The sequence below is a fragment of the Barbus barbus genome (assembly GCF_936440315.1).
Source record: "Barbus barbus genome assembly, chromosome: 25".
NCBI lineage: Eukaryota > Metazoa > Chordata > Actinopteri > Cypriniformes > Cyprinidae > Barbus > Barbus barbus.
In genome coordinates, this window is record NC_136753.1 from 11,499,032 (window position 1) to 11,524,370 (window position 25,339).

Here is a 25,339-nt window from a genome sequence, read left to right on the forward strand (position 1 = left end):
GCAGTCGTGGGTCAGCAGTGTGAAGAGCAGCGGGCTGAGCACACAGCCTTGTGGGGCACCTGTGCTCAGTGTTGTAGTGCTCGAGGTGTTGTTGCCGACACGGACTGACTGAGGTCTTCCAGTTAGAAAGTCCAGGATCCAGTTACAGAGGGAATTGTTAAGGCCCAGCAGGTTTAGCATCCAAATTGCTTGCTTTTCAAAGTCAGCTCCCTCTTTTTCATCCTGGTTTGTGTGTGTCATCATCGAATGCAAGATTCAGAATGCAGAAGTAATGGATATAACAGATACGACACATTCCCTGCTTTTAATATCTGAAGAATTAATGCAACAGGACACAGCTGATCACTTAGAAAGACCTGTGAGGCAACTGTTCCAATACTTATGCTCACATCAGATAGCGAGATGAAACTCTAAAAGGGCTGATCTTCTTAGCTGGTAAAACATAGGATGTTCTATTAACAAAGTTCGGGAGGAGCGCGTCAGATACTTAGCCTAATAACACAGGAGGTTCGCACTCAAGTTAATCAACCCACGGATATAAATACAGCTGACATACCTCTATTCATTTGATGGTTAATCAGCATCCCTCCAACCACCCCTTCTCCACTCAAGAGGTATCACTAGAGTTCTCACCACACTATGGGGGGTACTCTGGGTTCGGGTCATTCCTGAGCCCGGAGCCCTTCCCCAGGACAGCACGCCAACTACGCATTACTATACTCGCCAAATACGCATTACCTTACTCGTGCTAAATATATGTAAGTGTGAACTCGTGAACTATGTGTTGAATCACCCAATAATAAAATGGGACATTCTGTAGTTTTGTCTCATATTCATCTTTTAATCCTATTTGTAAATGTCTTGACAGATTAATTTTGTTTTTACTGTTCCAATACTTTTGGAGGGCACTTTATATATATACAGTATATATATATATATATAATGGAATTGAAGATTTAATGAAGAGCAGAGAATAAACGTTTCCAACAAAGGTTACCAAATGATATAACGCAAGTTTACTTTAAGACTGGACAAACCTAATCACCAAACTGAATGCTTATAAAGAAAGCGGAAACAAAGGAGCAAACAAGATGATTAATACAAAACAGGTGAATGGAATAAACGATGATTAACTAATGACAGGAAACCGACCAAATAAGGACAAACAGGAACTAAACAGAAACCAAACCGTGACCGATATCGCCCTGGAGGCTGGAGCAGGGCCAGGATAGGGAGGAGACAAGGGAAGCCTCCAGGGTGGATCAAGAGACTCGGGAGGCCATGGCGGATCAAGGAGCTCTGTGGCCTTGGCCCTTGGCCTGGCCACACAGGTCATGACTATATGGCCCCCCCATAAACATTTTCTTAGGGAGGTTCCCCTCTGGGAACAATTTAGGAGAAGCGGGCTCTTGGGGGCTCTCTGGAAGCGCGGGCTCTTGGGGGCGCTCTGGAAGCGCGGAGCTGGATGGGACCAGCGGAGACATAGGAGGGCTCTCTGGAAGCGTGGACTCTTGGGGGCGCTCGGTGAATGGAATAAACGATGATTAACTAATGACAGGAAACCGACCAAATAAGGACAAACAGGAACTAAACAGAAACCAAACCGTGACCGATATCGCCCTGGAGGCTGGAGCAGGGCCAGGATAGGGAGGAGACAAGGGAAGCCTCCAGGGTGGATCAAGAGACTCGGGAGGCCATGGCGGGACAGGAGACTCGGGGAGCCATGGCCATATTATTTTTCCAGGAGGCCATGGCAGATCAAGGAGCTCTGTGGCCTTGGCCCTTGGCCTGGCCACACAGGCCATGACTATATGGCCCCCCCAAAAACATTTTCATAGGGAGGTTCCCCTCTGGGAACAATTTAGGAGAAGCGGGCTCTTGGGGGCTCTCTGGAAGCGCGGACTCTTGGGGGCGCTCTGGAAGCGCGGAGCTGGATGGGACCAGCGGAGACATAGGAGGGCGCTCTGGAAGCGCAGACTCTTGGGGGCGCTCGGGCAGCACGGAGCTGGACGGGACCAGTGGAGACATAGGAGGGCGCTCTGGAAGCGCAGACTCTTGGGGGCACAATCATTGTAGCGGCACAATCATCGCCATGGCCGGCGGTACAAACAACGCCGCGGCGGTTGGTTGATGTTCCCCATGCCAACGTTGCGCGGAACTAACTGCAGCATCCTCATCTTCAGTTTAGGTCCAGTCTTCTGTAACGTAACGTCCCTCTGAGGGAACACAGGACTCGGGAATTTGACGAATTGAAGATTTAATGAAGAGCAGAGAATAAACGTTTCCAACAAAGGTTACCAAATGATATAACGTTAGTTTACTTTAAGACTGGACAAACATAATCACCAAAGTGAATGCTTATAAAGAAAACAGAAACAAAGGAGCAAACAAGATGATTAATACAAAACAGGTGAATGGAATAAACGATGATTAACTAATGACAGGAAACCGACCAAATAAGGACAAACAGGAACTAAACAGAAACCAAACCGTGACATATATATATATATATATATATATATATATATAGAGAGAGATAGAGAGAGAGAGAGAGAGAGAGAGAGAGAGGCCTATATTAGTATATATGAAAATGCGTGAAAAGACAACCCCATCTCATGAAAGTGCATATAAAAAGTAGGCAGCGGCTATTTACACTAAGTGCAAATAGCATATGTTTTTAGTGACAGATGCTATTTACACCAAGTGCAAATAGCGATGGATTCTATTTACACTAAGTGCAAATAGCAATAGATGCTATTTACACTCAGTGTAAATAGCAATTAGATGCTATTTACACCAAGTGCAAATAGCATATTTTTTTAGTGACAGATGCTATTTACACTAAGTGCAAATAGCGATGGATTCTATTTACACTAAGTGCAAATAGCAATAGATTGCATTCGTATAGTTTGTATTTTTTAGTTTAGCATTCGTATAGTTTGTATTTTTTATCTTCTATTTTTTAGTTTGGGGTAATATTTATGTGAAGCATTCGTATAGTTGTATTTTTTATCCTTTATTCTTTTAGTTTGTATAGGGTAAATACTTATATATATATATAGTATACTTATAGTTAAATCTGTCAGTAGGTTAGTAGTGTATAGGTTTATAGTGTTTTTTTACTTCATTGTTGTATGTCTGTATTTATGTAGCACCGTGGTCCTGCGAGACACGACATTTCGTTCCACTGTATGTCCCCACATGTAGCGGAATGACAATAAAGCTCAATTTGAACTTCTGGGAAACTTCTTTGTTTATTCGCCATTTTGAGAGGATCGCGCTGCCATTCCGCTGTTGAGTTCAGGGCATTATTTAGATTTTCTGTCATGATTGTTGAAAATGTAACCACTGTTGTTTGTCATTCATTCTGCATCGAGAATTGCAAAAATAACTCCGATCATCGTTCTGAGAGAAAACTGGACAATTCAGTGTGTTTTTTTTTGCCTTATCTCTGTGTAAAAACACCAAAGGAAGCAGGTCGCGGAGATGACAAGAAGACGCCTGATAGTAAATCTATTAATAATGTCACCAATTAAACCCACTGCCTGTCACTCAATAAAAGAATCATATTGGTGCATGTTTTGAAAGTTTTGATTTTGTTTGGTTTAATAATTAACATCACCTTCATGATAGCATTGAAAGACGACTTCCATTACTGATCACGTCTCTTGAGCAGCTGGATGTTGGACTCATGAAAAATAATCACGTTGTTTGTATTTACCAAAACTGATTTATTTGAAGTCAAAACATGGACGGAATTGGCGTTAGCGCGAGCGCCGCTTTTCCACAGGCTAGTAAATAAGGGAAACCGCCCGATATTAGGCGATGTTTTTCAATTACAGCGCATGCAGAACCGCATAAGGGGCCGTTCACATATCACGCCTAAAAACGCGTGGAAAACGCTAGGCGCGCCGCTTTCTCCTTTTTCCAAAGCGCTCGGGCGGTTGCGCTCCGGAGGCGTCTGTCGTTGCTAAGCAACCATCAGCTGCTTACCAGTTATTCCAAGCTCCAAGCCTATGCATCTCCATGCATTGTTCCTCTTATTTGTGTCAAAATAATGAGGGCTTGACAAATCATAAAGTTCAGGAAATCCCTGGACCGCAATGATGAGCTGCTCCTCCATTTTTCTGCTGAGGTTTTAAAGTAACGGAAAAGGTGAGGAAGCTTATTGGTTGGTTCTTGTCACATGACCTGCGGTGCGCTTGCGGCATTCTGAAAAGTTGAGATGGTTTTATCTCGATGCGGCGCGGACGCGCCTGGAAAAAACGAGCGCGTCGCACTTCCATTATGAGTATGGAAAGCCAAAAAAACGCGCGTTCTTAGCGCGCTTTGGGATTATGGCGAACGTTTGTGTATCAAAACGCGCGTCCTCGACCTGTGATTTCCTATAAAACGCGCGTTTTTGACGCGGGCTTTGGAGTCACCAAAAACGCGCGTTTTTGACATGCGTTTATCATAATAGGAAATGGGCGTCGAATACGTGCGTTTGGGGTCGGACAAAACGCACGTTCTGAACGTGTAAACAGGTAAACCAAACAGGCAGAGCAAACGTCTTTTGAAGTATCCACACAGGCGAAAACAACGTGCTCTTTCTGTAGTGTTCTCAAAATGGCACGTCAAAAGCGTGTGATGTGTCCGCTATGTCCTCCTGAGACCCCCCCAAAAAAGCTTTGTGAATTTAGCATTTTTTCATGTCATTACAACAACAACGGGATTTTTTTTTTTTTTAAATCACCAATACATTTTTAGGTTTCAGGATTTTTTTCTTCTAAACTTTAAGGATGATTCTCAACGTTGTTATAAAATATATAACAAAATGATTTGATATACCATTTTGTTTTATGTAGTATGTGTGTAAAAATTTCCATAAACTGGTTTTCCCATTAAACACAGTGTATCTATACTGTATCTAATTTGCATATTAATGTGTTGCTGTTGGGACAGCATGTTGAAAAAAGAATTGTCATAATGGGAGTAATAATTGGCGAGATGTTCATAACAATATATAATATTTCATAAGAAAATTGATATATATATATATATATATATATATATATATATATATATATATATATATATATATATAATTTATTTTCCTGTTCAAGTGTTATGTCTCCCAAAATGCTGTAGTCGGCCAACTTAAGTGATTACCAGCTTGCCCCAGTTGCTTTTATAGCGTGCTCATTGTAGGCTACTCTAAAAAATAATAGTTATTTTATTTAAATATTTATTTAAACATATTTTAATGTTTGAGTAGTTTTTGTGTAACCCAGCTCTTGACAGTACAGTCACAATATTCGCATTTGCCTGGATCACTACAGTTCACGTCATGGGGGCGGGGGTTTGGAAGCCCCCCTTGACGCCGGGCCTGAGACAAAGTGATTTTTTTTCTGCTCCGCCTTACAGTAGCATATTTACTGATGTTAATAAATATTTAAACCGATATATATATATATTTATTTGCTTATTTATCTTTTCCATTAGTCTTATACACCCCTGCACCACATTTATTATAACTATGTGATAAGAAGCTACCCTTCTTGTCTTAATAGACTGCATGTTTTCATAAAAAACACAGTTTAAAGTTTACACACAGCTAAATATTTTATAATGACCTGTAGTGTTATACATTTCAGTGGTCATTTGCAACTGAACGTAATTTCTCAGGAACAAAATGTGGCCCATGATATGTTGAATAGCTAGTAAGTTTGGAAAACCACTAGAAAAAAACTATGCCAACATTGACATTATTTCGCTCCACGGGCTGTCGAGCTATGCCTTTAAGATCATTATAAACTCCAAACCACAGTGAGGCAGTGTTGTAAAGATTGTGTAAAAAAATTCTCTCGTTCTGGTTTTACAGTGGGACGAGTCTCGCGATAGAAGAAATCACGGAGAAACATGGCAGCGCTGTACGAAGGATACACGTTGTGTGGAGTTGGAGCAGTGCAAAATTCCTCTAATATAGGGATTCTGGGAGTTGAACAGGGTAGAGATATCGACCATGTCCTCGTCACTGACTCTTCGAGATTTATTACCGTTTATAAGGTAAAGTGAGTTACATATAAATACTATCTGACTGTCTAATGGGAAACTGTCGCACGCGGTGCTACAGCGTGTAACTTTAAACTAAAGTGCTAAATCACACAGTTACACTCCAGGAATTTCTCCAGCAGCATCATATGCTATTAATCAACATGTTATTTCTGTACATGTTATTTCGTGCGAAATTTACAGTTATTTGTATTACTGTTTAACCGTTTTCTGATGAATAGGTGTCTGATCAGAGGCCTACGGGCAGTTGGTCAGTAAAACAGGGACAGAAAATCTCTTGCCCCGCTGTGTTTAACACGCAGTCCCAGGAATATGTGGTCGTTACAGATGACAAGGTAAGAAGACAGACATGATGTTCCCCATGAGACTGATTCAGTTTCACATGTTAAGAACTTGATTTAGGCATGATTTTTGTGTTGTAGGTCGTCAGAGTTTGGAAAGAAGATGATGTCAACTTGGAAAAGGCTTTTAAAGCAACAGTAAGTAAAGATAAATTTCATAATGTTTGAATTTGATGAATGGTTGCTGCACTTGAATTGGTTACTTGTCAATCAGCAGAAGCTTGTTGTCTAAACCTACAATGTGGTTTTGAGTCTCAATTATTTTACAATTATTTCAGGGCTCCAGACTCCTTCCAACTGGTCGCTCTATTGCGACTAACTATCTCAGTTGGTTGCACGAGCACATGATTTGGTCGCCTTTTTGTTTTTTGCTACATGGGATTTATCATTGCTTGCTGATGCTCTTTTATCATAATTTATAGTTATATGGTAACAAGAGTGTTTGTTATTGTTATTCTTAATTAAAAAGCACAACAATAAAACAGTAAGAGACATTGACAAACTAGCATACAAAACATTTATTAGCAAAAACGAATGAGATAAGGCATGGCAACACCACAAGCTGTATTATATACCTGCTAGGGGTTGAATGACTTATGGGCATACTTCTCATTTCTGAGAAGTATGTATAAAACTTCTCAGAAATGCTCTTAAGATAGTCTTAAGCTTTGACTTGGGTGTCAAAACATTCTTTGTAAAAAGTAGGACTTTTCTAAGAGTAGGAGACTTTTATAAAGAAACTAAAGCAACTTTCAGTAAAGTCTAAGACTGATTCTTATGTGTTGATTGAGGTGACACTTAAGTGTTGTGAACTAAGGACTACAATGATGTCAACACAAAATGGCCAACCTCGACTTCTGAATCAGCCAATAGTGAGCCTGCTCATGTGAAGTCACAGCAACACTAAAATCATTTAATGTAACTTCAATAAAATCATTTAAGACACCAAAATATTTTAATATTTAAATCTATTTATTAAAAAATGCTTTGCATTGTGCAAAATTATTACTGATACTTTCTATTGGTATGTCTCCTCATTTACAGTTGGTGCAATGATGTGAACATGAGTTCCATCAATAGCTCCAATAACTCTTAAGAAAGCCCACAATCCTCATAAAAGTGGCTTGTTTTTGGTTTGGTGGTCAGTTGGATAGTCAAACTGCCATAAGGTACACAGTATCCTGCTTACAGTGTTATCACCGGTGCATTGCTGCATTTTTCCAATTTTCCAGCCCCCCAAAAAATGTAATTACTATAATTTCTGCAGTTAGTGCATTGAATTGTTCAGTGGAAGAAGTAATTAAATTTGTCAGTTACAAAAAAAACCAAAAAAAAAACTTTTTGATCTTGACAATCAAGTTTGTATCGCTTTATCAATTCCATATCATCATATAACTCCAATATGCCATATCTTCGCTAGAAAGTGTTTGTCTCCTCCTCTTTGCTGCCATCTTGTTATTCCTAACAAGGCTAGGAGACCTCTCCAGCACTCTTAAATAATTTAGCTGACACCTAGTCTTACCTTTATGAATCAATCTTATTCTTAAGTCTAGGAATGAGTAAAATTACGTCATTCTTAGAATTTTGACACTTAGGACTAAAATTTTGCTCTGACCGGCTTTATACATGCGGCCCTTGATTTTTTTTAAAGTCGACTTTTATGTGATGAAAGTAGAGTCGAAGTCGACTCGACGCTGATGACGTCATTAATGAATAAATAAGCCTGGAGTTGTGACTCAAACATCTTGTGCAAAGCTGGCATATGACACAGCACTGCCCACATGGCTATTGCTCCTATAGCAGCTCATTTTGATCAGTTCTTTTGTCTTTGGGTCGTTATATTTCTCACAGATTTATCCTCGTTCTAAATCAGATACAGATAAAGTTGCACAGTAAAGATTACATTCATATGAATGGATTAGTGAGAGAGTGATTGCTTGTCAATTAATTCTACCTGGCAGCGTCTCTCTACTAGTAGGGAAGCTGTGGGATTTAGTTAAGAAATGTATGCTAGAAATTTTCAGTTTCTAAGCTATTTTGAGAAACCACAGAACAATGTTGACAATACATTTCCGCGCTGAATGATTCTGTGCGCGTGTGATGTACGTGCTACTGTCTGAAGCCTATGTGTGTGCATTACAGTGTAGCAGTGCGCATTAGATTAGAATGGCGATTAATTTACCTGTACAATAAGCTGTTTAAAATGTGCATTCTCCCGTTCAATTTTGAGCATCCAGTAATCGCACATGTCTTGTGGAGGGCTTTTGGAGTATGCATTTATTTGTCATTTGTTTGGAAACGGACCATAATTTCTTATCCTGTTGTGCCCTCTATGGGACCAGCGACTAGTCGACATCAAGCTTAAAGCGTCATGGCAGAGCACTGAAGTCGACTAGTCGATTAGTAGGTGCAACCCCTAATACCTACTAATAAATTACAGAACGTTTAGCAAACACTGAGGAATCAAATAAATAAATAAATAAAAGAGCCTCCGTAGCATAACGTGAGGTAAACAGCAAAGATAACAAGCTTTTCAAAATGAAAACAAAAAGAAACGTGAAACTAAACTTGCTGTCATTGACTGCGCTTGCATGTTTTTTTCACCCACAAGAATACCAACATATTCACCGTCTCTGGTTTAAGAAGCGGTCTTTTAATTTACATGAGCATGAAAACCACCCATCTTTTCCTCAATATCCGCATCATTTTTGCTACGTGCACCTTTGCGCTCCTGCTGATGTGGCGAGTATAAACCAGGCTCTACACTCTTTCAAACAAGTAGCGCGGTTTTGTTATGCTTTCAGTTTCATCTACCGTTTGATGTTTCGCATATACAACAAAAATGGCAGTGCTTATGAATTGAACAATGCGGTGGTTGCACCAGTGTGGCCGCACACAAAATTGTCGCACAGGCAGAAAAATTGGTCGCAAAATGCCCGAGAGATCACACTAGTCAAACGAACTGGGCTTTGGGGGTCAAACGTGCTCCGGCATGGTTCAAAAGACCTAGTGTGAGTGCACCCGTAAACGTGAAAGAAGCTAATGTGCCTTGTAAAAATCTTAGCAATTCAGACAGTAGTATTTGTTTTAAATTATGCCTACTCCCTGACTAAGGTGTAATTCTGACCCGTTTCAACTGAAAGAAACTTGTACTGACTAATTTTTAAAGGTGCTGTATGTAGGACTGAAAAAATATTGGAGAGGGTTTTTTTCACCCGGCCCTTCCTCCTCAGACTTGAGGCACATGCAGGTTGCCAGATTAAAGACACCAACAGGAACGACCGCACATGACGATGAATGAAATTAAATGCACTGCGTGTTCCGCCAACTGGCAACCTGGGGTGCCAAAATACAATTGGGTAAACTGGCAGTGGGACAAACAGAGACTGACAATCTGGCCCGGAACGCACATTTTCAAAGGAGAATAATTGACTGTAGCATTGTTTTTCAGATAAACTGTTAACTTGGTATATAACATTAAGCTTTTCAGATAAATGTTAATTTAGTATATTTCTTAAACATCTGCAAACATATTATGGTATTTTTATGCTTTAGTAGAGTCAAAAACTTACTTGCAGCACCTTTAAATAATAAAAAAAAGGGCTTGAGACCCTTTTGTCTCAAGAAAAACACCAGTAATGTTTTTTTCTAAGGCACATTTATAAAAAAAAAAAATGACTCCAATGTCCTAATTAAACTATGGCCTAATTCTGGCTTGGTCTAAGCCTTGTCTGTGAAACCAGGCCTATAAGCTTGACTCGTCCCTTTTCTTAAAAATTAAGTTTGTGAACCCCTCTGTCTGAACTGTAAATCATGGCATTTTATGGCTTAATATGTTACCATATACATTGTGCTACCCCACTTATGCGCTGTTCATTTTAATTGTGCAGCTCTTAAAAAGGGTAATAAACTGCCTTAAATTGATTTTTAAAAATTCTGCAGATACCCTGTAAGTAGTGAAATAAAATTTCTTCCGTGATATTTGTGTATTAAAAATGTTTTTGATTAACATTTCAACTCCTATCTGATTTTCTCTCTCTCTCTCTCTATATATATATATATATATATATATATATAAAAAAATAAATAAATGTGTTTTTTTGGGGCTAGTTAAATTAATTTTCTGGCTACCAAAATCTGAGGAGTACCTGCCCAAAGGGCTATCAGGGATTTTGAAATCTTGAGAGCCCTGCAGCTTGCCATGGGTGAACAGATGTGCATTTGCTATTTAAATAACATGGCGCTGGACCTGAAAATTATAACTGCGTCGGGGATGGGCGATATGAGCAAAAATTCATATCTCTGTATTTGTTGGGATATTTCTTATTTTAGGAATAGGATATACATTTTTTAGGAAAGCTGTCATTAAACACACCCCACATATGCAAACCTTAGCAAAAAATAAATAAATAGTTTAACCAAAACAAACTGCAGAACACACTGGGATCTGCATTAGCAATAATCAGTCCCTATAACATTCAACATTATTGAACCACTTTTTGTGCAGTACGAGTAAAGGGGGAAATATTCAAGTGCTTACATGATTCTTCAGTTAAATGCATGTATAAAATATATTTTATAAAAAGAAAAATATATATTTATAGACTCTACTTTAAAGGTTCACAGTTTAAGTTTACAATTGTGACATGCAATGTCATAACATTTGATCTGAACAAAATTACATCTGCTTAATATCAATGAAAAATAAAGTGCTTGCAGGATTCCTAAAGAAAACAAAACAATTGTAAAACAATCAAATAAATACAGATGTTGAACATTCTCAGAACTTTTCAACTTGGATTTCACAGGTTTTTCAGTTTGTATTTATGTACCGCGTGGAATCGCCGAGACCGCGACGCGAGCACTGCCCCAACTGCACAAAACGCCCCCTAATTACGAGAGAAGCTGCAGCTGCACGGTGACTCTATCGCCCGCCGCGCCCTGTGCAAAGGCTCTTCAACACAGAACGTGGCAAGCAGCAGAACCGAGGTTGCGCTCGCACCGCGGTCCTGGGGCGGACATTACCATAAAATCCCAAATGGCGCCACACTTCAGCTTTGTATATCGAAGCGAGAACTGGAACAATTCTTTTGTCCTCCATTACTGGCTGCGAACTATATTAACGTTAAAATTAGTGGAGTGCCCTGATGCTAGTATTTCCTGTGTTACGTGCCTTCCTTGGTCTAGGGTCAGGAAGGGTAACAAGGAAATTTATAAACGCAACCACAGAGAAAAAAAGTAAATAAAACTCTTAACAGCCAACCAGGAACTCCTCTCTCCTGTCCCAGCACTCCACAAAAATCACGCAGATTTTTGTTACACAAAAAAAAGTGGCTTATTTGACAAGCTCAAATAAAGTACAAAAAGGGGAGCAAATAAAGCTTCGGTAGGGGACCAGGCCAAAATAACAAAACATAAAAGCTCTAACTTAGGGGAGAGTACTTTCTAAACTCACAAAACAAAGTGAAAAGCAAACAACAGAAGTCTTACCTTACTCCCTTTCTAACCAAAAACAGGAGAAAACATGGATTTTAAACAAAAGGCATCCACCTCCCTACTGCTCCAAAAATGACAAAAGCTTGGGCTTAAATCTGAAGTTGAATAACGTGAGGAAAACAGAGCAGCAACGTCTCTTCCAAGATTCAAAAGTAAATAAGTTGTACACTAACAACCTGAAAGTCAACAGATCAACTATTAGCACACATGGTACTGTCTGGGACAGGAGAAAACCGTCTCGCGAGGCAGCGAAGGCAAGAAAAGAAAAGAGCCATCTTCACAGCGAGTCTCCAGCTTTATCCACAAGCTCTCCCTGCAGCAGCCAATCAGAGCTAGCCAGTAGTTGATGACAATTAGGACCAGCTGATCTTCATTAAGCTTTGCATGGAGTTAGGGATGGCTCGATACCATAATTTTGTCTTCGGTACGGTACCAGAATGTAGTACTTCGGTATCGATACCATAGGTGACAAATAACCAGCCTCAAAAGATGAGTGAATTAAAAAAAAATTATTAATAATAATAATAAAAACAGATTCATATGTTAATACCTTTGTATCAAACTGTAACAAAAAAACCTAAAGGGAACATAGGTTACATTTTGATGTTTGAGAAAAAAAAAATAGGCTAACTGAAGTAATAAGATGAAAATATATTCAAATCTTATATTTTCAGTGCAAACACAGTGCAAACTAAATGTCTCTTAAAAAAAAAACTACCGGAAACATAGGTTTAATTTTGAAGAAGTTTGAAGAAAAAAAATAGCACTGAAGTTGCGCAATTGATGCAACAAATGTTGCTTTATTGTAAAGTGTTATTCTAACAGTCAAAGTAATATTCAAAATCATGTTATTTCTCTCTCCCAGATTGTTTTCAGATTTCAGACTCAACCAAAGAAAAAGCATTAAATATAAATCTCACTCTCTCACTTGCTTCTGATGCGGCAGCGCATCAGAAACATTCCCTTCATATCATTGATACTAAAATTAATATAGCAAAACTCTTGCTCAATTCATATCCAATTAAAATTTGGGTCCCACTTTATATTAGGTGGCCTTAACTACTATGCACTTACATTTAAATTAATCATTTGGTACAATGCACTTATTGTGTACATACATGCTTTTACATTGTACTTATATTGTTAAACATACCTATATGTAATTATATCTGTAATTAATTTCTGTAATTACATTTATAATTACACTGTTGACCCACCCCTTACACCTTAACCTACCCTTAAACCTACCCATACCACCAAACCTGTCCCTAACCTTACCCGTATCCCACCTCAATAGCAGCAATAGTGTTTTGCAATACAGTATGAACACAGTAATTACATTGTACTTATTTTTTAATGTAAGTACATAGTAGTTAAGGCCACCTAATATAAAGTGTGACCAAAATTTGATTGTATGAAATGCAAGTGCATGTATTACGTGACCAAAACTTCATTGATTCTAGCGTGTCTCACATGCACATTTGCGCTTACTGTATTACATGTGAATGTGCGTTGATCAGATATAAATAAAAGGTCAAATCAAATCTGAATTTATGAATGATGCACTCACCTGTCGATCTCTTAATTCTTTGAAAAGATCAGGATGAGCAAGCGACAAATGCTTAAAAAGATTTGATGTGTTCCTGTGGCAACATAATTTAGGCCTATAGCAACGCTTGCATACAGGTGCAGTAAGGACAGTTCCTTCACCTTTGTCATCTGTTTTTTCATCCAAAGTAATGCCATATTTCACTTCTACTGTTCTCATTATTAATTTTGGGTGCGCTGAGTTTCATCTGTTTGATCTAGTGTTGTCACGATACTGGAATTTCTAACTTCGATATGATACCTTGAAAAATATCGATACTCGATACCATTTTCGATACCACGGTGAAAAAAACTGCCACAATATTAAGGGGGTAATTTTTTTAATTTAAAGATAAATGTAACAAGTCGAGAACATGCGGTATATTTTACATGAACAAAAAAATGTCTTGAGGTACTGCATTTGTTGATTTATTTATTAATCTTTTATTAATCTGTTAAATGTTAATTGAAACTAACGTTTACTAATACATGTACTAATTAAAATCCAAAGTTCTATTTGTTGATATTCTCATTTGCTTCATAACCAAAATATTTCCAGATATAGGGCCCTATGAAATCCGTTTTATTTTTCCCCAAATTCCGTTTTATTTTTTTCTACATTCAATTTTTTCCATTTTAATTTTTCTGGATTCCGTCTTTTTCCGTTTGAATTTTTCTGGACTTTTTCTTTTAATGGTCAAATTAAATGCTATTAATCTAAAAGCATGTCTAATTCATTAAAATCATGAAAATTATACAATTTAACATTTAATTTATTAAAAGTGTAACAAAAATGACACGTTTAGGGCCGTATGAAATGTTTTATTTTTTTCTCACCTTATGTTTTATTGTTACCAAATTCTGTGTTTTAGCATGTCTATTAGGCTATTTGAATGCATACAAACAATTTTTATTTATTCTTACAGTAGCCTTATGAAATGTTTTTTCCCCTCAGAAATTCTGTGTTGTGTATTTAAATTTTACTGGATATCAGATTAGATTAGATTAGATTCAACTTTATTGTCATTTATGCAGAGTACAAGTACAGAGCTAATGAAATGCAGTTAGCATCTAACCAGAAGTGCAAGAATATAGTGTTTTATATACATATAAGTGCAGAGTAAATGAAGTAAATGATTTACAGAATGTACAGTGGAATTGCTATATACAGTATTGAGCAGAGTATATACAGAATATAAATAGGAATGCAATGTAGGGATTGTATGTACATTATGAACAGAGCAATGTGGGATTATATATACATATTATGAACAGCAGAAACGTGAGAACAGTGGTAATAAATAAATAAATACAGCTGGATGAGTGTGTGCAAGTATTGATAGAACAATGTATTCTATGCAAAATAACAGTAGTGCAATATTATAGAAATAGTTTACTGGGCTTTGTACAGTAACAACTTTAGACAGTTTATATTGTAATAACTTTGACAATGTGCAGTCTGTGCAAAATATGAATAGTGCAAATGCATGTGTGTAAAGTACTGTGACCAGTGCAGTAATAAGCAGGTGCAGGAGTTAGATTAGTGGTGTGGCGTTCAGAAGTGTCACAGCCTCGGGGAAGAAGCTCTTCCTGAGCCTACTAGTGCGAGAGCGTAGGCACCTGTAACGCCTGCCGGATGGAAGGAGGGTGAAAAGTCCATGGTTAGGGTGAGAGGCATCCTTGATGATGTTTCTTGCCCTGCCCAGACAGCGCTTATGATAAATGTTCTCAATGGAAGTTAACTGGGTGCCGGTGATCCGTTGAGCAGTTTTCACCACCCGCTGGAGTGCTTTGCGGTCAGATGCGGAGCAATTGCTGTACCATACTGAGATGCAGTTCGTGAGTATGCTCTCAATGGTACAGCGGTAGAATTCCACAAGGATCCTGGGATTCAGGTGAACTTTCTTAAGGCTCCTTAAGAAGTAAAGGCGCTGCTGTGCCTTTTTGACCAGAGTGGAGGTGTTATGGGACCAGGTGAGGTCATCAGAGATGTGGATGCCAAGGAACTTGAAACTCGACACACGCTCCACTACAGCTCCGTTGATGTAGATGGGTGTGTGTGCATGACTCCTAGTCCGCCTGAAGTCCACAATGATCTCCTTTGTCTTCTGGGTGTTTAGTTCTAGATTGTTGGAGGCACACCACACAGCCAGGTGCTGCACCTCATCCCTGTAGGCTGATTCATCGTCATCCTTGATCAGACCTACCACCGTGGTGTCATCTGCAAATTTGATTATGGTGTTGGAGCTATAAACAGGAACACAGTCATGGGTGAAGAGGGAGTACAGGAGAGGGCTCAGTACGCAGCCCTGTGGCACGCCGGTGTTCAGGGTGATGATGGAGGAGGAGAGGTTATCTAACTTAACAGACTGAGGTCTGTTAGTCAGAAAATCTAGAATCCAATTGCAGATGGGTGTGCTGATTCCAAGCTGGCTGAGCTTGGAGATCAGCTTGGAGGGGATTACAGTATTGAATGCAGAACTGAAATCTATGAACAGCATTCTCACATGTGTGTTTTGACTGTCCAGGTGGGTGAGGGCAGAGTGAAGTGCTGTTGAGATGGCGTCCTCTGTTGACCTATTGTGGCGATAGGCAAATTGGAATGGGTCCAGTGTAGCAGGGAGACAGGATTTTAAGTGGGATGCAACCAGTTTCTCAAAACACTTGGCAATGATGGGGGTGAGTGCAACAGGACGGAAGTCGTTAGGGACCGAGGCAGTGGAGTGTTTCGGTACTGGTACGATGGTGGAGGTTTTGAAGATAGTGGGGACAGATGTTTGGGCCAGGGACAGATTGAAAATGTCCGTGAAGACCTCAGCTAGCTGCTCCGCACAGGCTTTAAGCACACGACCAGGTATTCCGTCAGGGCCAGCTGCCTTCTGTGCATTCACCTTACGCAGAGTGGAGTAGACATCTGATGTGGAGAGTATGAGAGGCAGTTCACTGGGTTGATGCTCAGCTTTGAGTGAGATCTCCTTATTATTTTGATCAAAACGAGCATAAAAGTGGTTGAGCTCGTCTGAGAGGGAAGCAGAGCTGGAGGGGGGCACAGAGTTAGGTGGTTTGTAATCTGTGATAGATTGTATGCCTTGCCACATACGCCGGGGGTCTGAAGAATTGAAGTGATCTTCAATCTTCTGTTTGTGTGTGAGTTTGGCCTGGCAGATACCCTTCCTCAGGTTGGCTCTGGCTGAGCTGTAAGCCTCCTGGTCTCCAGACCTGAAGGCTGCATCTCTTGCTTTGAGCAGGAGGCGAACCTCTCTGTTCATCCAGGGCTTCTGATTGGGGAAAATTTTTATTTTTTTGTGTGTGGTCACTCTGCTGGTCACTCAGATGAAGGCATAAAACAATTTTAATTAATTTATATTTGAATTCATGAAAATTAAACATTTACATTTTTGGCAAATGAAGGGGATTTACTATTAAAATTAAAATATTTTGTGATTATTTCTTTAAAAAAAATTAACAGCAGTAGTAAGTAGCAGTATTATGTACATTCTACTAAATAATAGTAATATAGCCTATTTCTGGCACACGGTCTTTAATAGGCTAAGTTAAACCGAACTTTTATTTTGACGTGTTGCCGTGAATACTTCTAAAGTTCTGTGTGTGTATGATATGACGCTAGTTTTACTCAAATTAAATGGTAAAATGCTCGTAAAGTGCCTTTCAGATCAGTTCTGGAGATATTGTTGATGTATTTATGTCCTCATTGAGACGGCAGACGCTGAAATCACCGCGAGCGCCACATTAGTAAACAAAACCGCAGGTGCAGCACATTCACACAGAGACATGCAGAACATGCAGGATTCATATTTAAATCCACTTCTGCAGCTTAATATTTACAGATACTAGTCCATATCGCGATTTGATTTAAGTGTAATGACCTACTTTTGATGAATTCATCCAAACTTTGACAAATTCCGTGACATTCCGCGTTAAACTGTAAATTCCGTGTTTATGACTGGATTCCGTGCGCGTTCTCTGCATCGCGGAGATCATAGATCCCTACAGATAGCGCTCCTGCTGTGTTCTTTAACAACCAGAGCAGTCATCTTTCTATTCACTTCACTTTTGCTATTTAACCAGAGCGAAGGAGACGAGTGCGGTCACGTGTGGGGCTTGTCCACGCGCCTTTGGAGAGAAGTGAAAGTGACAGCTCGGCTAGTATCGGTGTATCGATACTTCGGGAAATTAATATTGGTACCGTTCAGATATTTCAGTATCGATATTTATCGAAATATCGATAATTTTGACAACACTAGTTTGATCCATCGCGTTGTTCTGTTGTCACATTTACCAGTTGCGCAGCAATTTGGGAAGCACTGCCACCTACAGGTGCATTTTGCAACCGCAGCGTATGAAATACCGAATTGAGCAAAATTATGATATCGTACCGTTTGAAATATAATATATACCGGTATTTTTCCAGTTTCGGTATACCGCGCATCCCTACATGGAGTAGAGGGAAGAGAGAGAGAGAGCAAAAAACAAAACACTGCCAAAAATACAAACTGTAGCAGTAGCAATATCAAATTCTGCACAAATATAAATAATTATGTCTTGGGACGTAACACCTGTCACTGTTTAAGTTCAGATATGAAGACAAGCGGTCAGGATATGAACTCAAAATGAAACAACTGCCATGAATCTTGTATGATTTTTTTTTTTTTTTTTTTTTTATATCGATATTCCGTTTTGGAGAATCGATACAGTATCGCCAAACAAAATATCGCGATACTCGTGTGTATCGATATTTTCTTACACCCCTAGAATCTTGTATTTGGATTAAACAAAGTGAATGTAAGCATGTAGGCATATATTATGTGCAAAAAAGGGTTAAAATCACATTATATTCTAACATTGTAACATTGCAATCTAAAAACAAAAATTATGTTTTTAAAGCAGAAGTTAAATTTACTAAACTAAAAATGAAAATAATAAAAAAGGACAGACTAATTGAGTAAAAAGGTTATTTTGATTACCCCATTTAGGGCTGTCGTGATAACCGCAATACCGCGCTATTGACGCACATAACTGCAGAGGAATGCAACAACCGCAGCAACCGCTATTTCTTTTTTTTTCGTAAGGTTACGCCCTTCTTGTTTTATACTTCGTGCATATGTACTGAATATTAATAATGATAATGTGTACCATGCTGATTTGTACAGAGGCTCAGTAAATTTGCACTTAACAAGCCTAAACGGACAGCAAATGAGAGAGATCGACTGGGCGCGTGCGATTACTTGCGTCTGTCCTTCAGGCTGGGTCATGTATGTTTGTGAAAACAGGTTGTCATGTCCAAGGAAAGCGAAATCTGTCTTAACATCGACGCTCTGCTGGTCAGCTGAGCCTTTAAAAGTGGCGCTCAAAGTTAAAAAGATTTCAACAGCATGTTTCATTACATATCTCGAATGAATCTGCGTTTTTGAACGTGTAGTTGAATGAACGGTTTAAGACCCACTCAAAGACAGTCCCTTATGCCACTGTGTGGCGAAACAATGAAACTGCACTGACTCAAAGCCTGTCTAGAACACGTAGGTGAAATATCACCAGAAAAAGTATCCTGTTAGTCATTCGAGCATCACTGAACTAACTATGTATGTATGTGTGTGTGTGTGTGTGTATGTATGTATGTATATATGTATATGTGTATATATATGTGTATACAGTGAGGTCAATAAGTATTTGATCACCCTGTGATTTTGCAAGTTCTCTTACTTAGAAATCATGGAGGAGTCTACAATTTTCAGCATAGGTGCATTTCCACTGTGAGAGTCAGAATCTAAAAATAAAAATCCGGAAATAACATTGTATGATTTTTTAACAATTTATTTGTGAATTACTGTGTCAAATAAGTATTTGATCACTTGAGTCAAAATTTTTTTATATTTGGTACAGAAGCCTTTGTTAACCATTACAGAGGTCAAACGGTTCCTGTAGTTCTTCACCAGGTTTGCACACACTGCAGGAGGGATTTTGGCCCACTCCTCCATACAGATCTTCTCTAGATCTGTCAGGTTTCGGGGCTGTTGCTGAGCAACACGGAGTTTCAGCTCCCTCCAAAGATTTTCTATGGTATTTCTTCATACCGTATCGCTTATAAAAAATGATATCGATATATCGTACAAACTCGATATACTGCCCAGCCCTAGCTGAAGCTAGCAAAAAAGCTTGCGTCACGCTTGGCGTCGCATTGCGCCGGGCGTTTGAATGGTAAATAAAGTGATCCAGTTGATGTGTATGTTTATGTCACAAGCTTCCAGTCGGATTTGATCTTTTGTACATATCTATTATCGTTGCACATGTGCAGAACTTTCTAGTTTCAGTTCTCAGTCCAATCAAGGGTTTACATGTCCTATTGAACAGATTATAAAAAAGTTTAAACTAGGGCTGTCAGCGTTAACGCATGCGATTAATATAGAAATTTTAACGCGTTAAATATGTGAATATACGCAATCAGTAGTCAAGGAGCTTGTTATACTATAGAATATCCGTGTAGTTGAACATCTGATGTTGGTACAGCGCTCTCAGAGGAAAACAGTTTGAAGAGACAAAGTCAGCAGGATTAATCTGTGGTGCGGGTATCGGATTCAATAAAATACAAAAAAACAAACATTTGTGAGCATGTTAATTAAGTCACCTTTGTTTATATAGCGCTTTTAACAATACAGATTGTCAAAGCACTTAACAGTATAAAATTGGAGGATAGTGTCAGTAATGTATAATAAGATTAAACACACAATTTTCAGTTAAAGGCATTTCATTATTGAATTCAGTGACGTCATTGTCTAGCTCAGTTTAGTTTAAATAGTATCTGTGAAATCAAATTGACGATAATCGCAAAAAAAAAAAAAGAGAGATGCACCGATACTAAATTTCTCTGTACCGATACGATCATTCAGACTGATATCGGCCGATGCCGATAGTTATGTGCAAGTTAATTTTACGTGGTCGTATTTGTGCCAGTGCATGGTCCGTGCTGCTCCAAAACGTATGCTCTGCTCCATGCATAAAGAGCAGCCGCACAGTGCAGCAGGAGTAAGATTTCCAACTATCTCAGGGCAATTCGTACGAGGTGGCAAATTCGTACGACCTCACTCATACGATTTGTCTAAACCCCAGTGACAGGTCAGTTTAGGGGCGGGGTTAGGTGTAGGTCATTCGTACAAATTCGTACGAATTGGCAACTTGTAAGATTAAGCAAAAATCATATGAATTTTTAAGAGTGAGGTTGTACGAATTCGTATTAATTAGACATTCGTGCAAATTTTTATGTTTGCTGTGATAGACGGTGTTAAGCCGCAACACCAGTTACATTGCTTGCCCACTGCGGCACCGTCCCCCACTGTTGTTTTGATTTTTTTTATAGTAATAAAATTAATTTTGTTCAGTTAGAGGACACTACAATTAAAATTGAACTCACTCAATTAAAATTGAACTGTGCTCAATGCAGCGCACCGAACGAATGACAGACGCGCATCACAGATCAGATTTAATTTATCACGTGTGGAGTTGACTGACAAGAAGAGTGAAGTGAAAAAGACAAGACAATGGCGGAAGAGTTTCAAAACGAAATGTAAAAGCACCCGTTTTAAAAATATTTTAGATTTTGAAAAGTCTGTTGATTTCTGTCATTATGTGATAATGGAAGTTTTTTTTAAACATTCGTTTCTCATTTATTTAGTTCCACAGTATTTGCTGATTTTTACTTTAAACTGTATTTTTTTTCTCATTATTTTGCATCAAGGTGCATGTCGTCCGTGCCTCCAAACATTCTTATTCATTTTGCTAATAAACGTTCTACGTTTCATAATTATTTGTTCCTCATTCTTTACTGATTTTTAGTTTTGTATACCTATTTAAACTTTGCAAGTTATTTGTTATTTTATATATATATTTTTTTTATATATTATATTTTGTTAATAAAAGTTCTATATATCGGAAGTCGTGGTGGGGTAGTCGTGGCCTAATGGTTAGAGATTTGGACTCGTAATCCAAAGGTTGCGAGTTCGAGTCTCGGGCCGGCAGGGATTGTAGGTGGGGGGAGTGACATACTTAGCCGTATGTTACGTCACTCACTATATTCTACGTTGTATTTTGTTGTTGCTTCAATAGGCCCTTTTCACATGACGTCACACAACTTCCGTTTTGACGCGAAGCAGGGTAATCTTACTTCCGCCAGTATAGGAAAGCGCTATCCCTACCAGCATAGAGTTCGCCCAGACGCTTGTACATCTGCCAAAAGGATGGTTAGAGGACGACTGCCGCTGTCTACCATCGTCCTTATTCAAGGCGAGGCGTTTGACATCTCAAACGAATTTACCGAATACCAATCGGCGAGATTTGCTGTTTGAAGTCGATGGAGGAGTTCGAAACGCAGCACTGAAGTCATACTTTCTGATTCCCGCCACTCTGGCACAATGTTTACTGTCTTTATTGCAGTTAGATGCTTAGATATATTTGTCAAATAAACAAACGTTTTAGACATTTGGTAATGGAAAGCCTTCATTCAGTAAATTATGTCCTGCTTAATACAGCGCCTGTATGTAACTTACAAGAATAGTTCAACATAACAAGTATGTACTATTTAAATATCAATAAATGGGGTCTATAATGTTCCCTTTTATTTTTATAACAATTTAATAAAAAAAAAAAAATTAAATATATTAAGTTTACATAATTGTTTTTTTTTTTACTTTTTAAAAAAATAAATGCGAGTATTTGTGTAAATAAATATGAAACGCACGTCAGTTGTTTTTTAACATCACATTGCATATATCCTGTAACCTAAATAAAATACAATCGATCATATTAATCAATAATAATACACAGAGAAAAAAACAGGGTATAAGTTACATGTAGTTAAAGTGAATGAAGGATTTGAAGTAACGTTAATTGTAGAAGTCCAAGTTCTGTAGCACTACGCGGCGGTCCTTTTTGCATTGTTTCAACATTAAGCATTTTATTCTTGAACTGGATAATGGGCTTCTTTTCAGACCACTTGCATTTATGGATGTGAAATTTGCCATGTAGTAAAAAGATTTAATATAAAAATATGATTTGTGTCCATGTCATTTTCCCATAGTAAATAAAAACAAAGAATCCGACTGTAAGTACATTAACATTATTAGTCTTAACTCTTAACCAACGCCTTTCATATTTCAAGTTTTTCCCACATTCTCCCGAGAAGTCTTCGGTATAAAGGTATAGCGGAAGTACTGATACACTGCTTTGCGATAAAGCGGAAGTTAGCTGACGTCATTGTGAAAAGGGCCTATTGAATTCCGCACCAAAAAACATCCCCGCCATGGCTGCAGCTTCTCAGTAACATCATGGTGACATCACTTGCAACATTTGCAGTCGGGTTATTATCAGAGAACACAGAGCAGGGGCCTCATTTATAAAATGTTGCGCAGAAACCATCCTAAATTTGATCTTACGATCATTTCTATGATATGCATATGTGCGATTCATAGAATGAACATACGAACAGAAATCGCGCGTATGCGTCTCTTTCAGATGTGAAATCTATGAATCGCAAATTATCTTGAGCTTGCACGCAATTGACTGGTTTCAGCTCTCTGCCTTGTAAACGACTCCTAATATCATATAAAAGATCACCAATCATAGTTTAGAGCAGCGAGCTGCAAGAACAGCTTATATTTTAAAAAACCTGCAATACTCCTACAATAAAAAGTGCGTACGTCTGCTCAGACCCTGACGTGACACTAAGCACTTTTCCATGTCAAAGACCATCTTTATAAATATGAACGTTGGCGTGGATTTAAGCGTACGCACACTCTATGATCAAATCGGAGCGTACGCACAGTTTATAAATGAGGCCCCAGGACTTGAATTTCGGTGCGGGTTTGCGGCTATAAATAATTATTCTACTCATTCCTGCAGGTTCAGTGCTTATAACGCGATGACAGACGACGCAATGTATCATTTGCATGTGCTTTTGAGTCTTGCTTATTTAAATCTGCAGTCCGTAACTTTTTTGGGGGGGGGTTAAAAATGATCCGAAATCAATGTTTGAGCAAGAACATAAGCCAATGTTCAAAACTATCACCTTATTTTAGCCCGATTCACAATGGTTAGCTTATAATGTTTTCTAATTTGAGTGGTACAGGTAGGTTTGGGGAAATTTGAGCATGGCACATTGCATCACGTCTGTAAACATAAAGAAGTTGTCCCAGCTAGTAGGCTATAGCATGTGAGGATCCTGCAGGTGGCAGATCGTTTATAGTCTTTTCTCACAGCACCTAGAGTAATTAAATGTATCATTTGATGGCGGATTGAAATCCAGAAAGGATTGTTTATGAAACGCATGCGAATGAAATGAAAGTATATTCCAGTTTTAAATGTGCTTCTGATTACAGATTACACAAGATTTGTATTTTAAAGACAACCAGTTCAAAGGTAGCATAGTTTGCTTTTTGGGTCAAAATAATTTCTTAATATGAAATTCGAATGGCATGACAATTAGATTAGACTGTACAGAAATTGAAATATACACACTATACTCATTGTTAACATTAATAATTTGAGAATAAATTATAACAGTAATAATAATAATTTGCATGGTTAGATGTAGGGCTGGGTATCGAGTTCGATACTTTTTAGGCACCGACCGAATTGCCTCGATACCACCGAGTATCGAAAAACGTCTTGTCGTTCGGTACCAAATTTCGATACCTAAGGGGTTAATCTCATCACCGTCAGTGAGCCAATAATCCTGCAGCACTAGGTGTGTTTGACTAGAAACGGCGACGCGCAGATTGATCAGTGTTTGACCTCCGCGAGAGCGTTTCTAAAGCGCACGGAGCAGTCCGCTCTTTAAATCGCGCGGTTTGTTTACTAAACACAGACTGAAGCACGCGTGACGCTCGCGGTCATTTCAGCGTCTGACGCCTCACTAAATGAGGACATGAACAACATCTCCAGACCTGCTCTGAAAGTCGCTTCATGAGCATTTTACCGTTTGATTCGAGTAAAACTAACTCGTATCATATACACACAGAACTGTAAAGGTATTCCAGGCAACCCGTCAAAATAAAAGTTTGGTTTAAGCTGGAAGACACTGCGGCAGAAATATATTAATATTGTTCAGCAGACAGTACATACTGCTGCTACTATTAAAATTAAAACTTTTTTTTTTAGATAAAAAAAAAAGAAATTAAATTAATGTTTTATGTCTTCATTTAAAAACCAGATACAGAACACAGAATTTCTGAGGAAAAATAAAAAAATTCATAAGGCTATTTTAAGAATGAATTTAAATAAACTAAGTTGTTTTTATGCATTCAAATAATTAGACATACTACACCAGAATTGAATAACAATAAAACATATTGTGAAAGAAAATAAAACACCCACTTATGAAAGTGGATGAATTCTTGAAGTCTTTAACAACCTAGAAATGATGATTCTGTCTGAGCTATGTGTTTTAAAATGAACACGCACTAATGTAAACGTAGCCTAACAGATGTGCAAACTGAAAACAATTTGAACTTTATTAAAATTATTTATTTATTGTGTTGGATATATTTTGTTCCTTTGCGCAGTGGCTCAGGAGATGAGGCTTTGAGTCTGTATAAATATCAACAAGCTAAAAAAAATTGTTTTTTGAGATAATGTAATCTTATTAAAACTGATTTCATAAAACTGGTATCGAAAAAAGTATCGTTCAGGAACCGGTATCGAACTCAAGGTATCGGTATCGAAAATTTTTGAACGATACCCAGCCCTAGTTAGATGTGATATGAGCTAACCGATCGTTAGATTTAATTACCATTGGTAGCTCAATTTATTGTAATGCTTTTTTCCTCATTTGTTCAGAACAAACGTGGCAGACT

The 25,339-nt window shown here is 38.4% G+C and overlaps 1 protein-coding gene across 2 annotated transcripts in view; it reads left to right on the plus strand.

Moving 5' to 3' along the window:
* Nucleotides 1–5,876: 5,876 nt before the first annotated feature.
* The window catches only part of nol11 (nucleolar protein 11), a 54,881-nt gene continuing 35,418 nt past the window's right edge, over nt 5,877–25,339 (plus strand). Inside the window, exons 1-3 of one of the 2 annotated variants that reach the window (XM_079378057.1) lie at nt 5,877–6,048; nt 6,276–6,389; nt 6,477–6,533. In XM_079378057.1, the coding sequence (XP_079234183.1) occupies nt 5,902–6,048; nt 6,276–6,389; nt 6,477–6,533 (318 nt within the window). In that variant the 5' untranslated portion in view covers nt 5,877–5,901. The remainder of the gene's footprint in view (nt 6,049–6,275; nt 6,390–6,476; nt 6,534–25,339) is intronic. The other variant, XM_079378058.1, reaches the window with a different exon arrangement.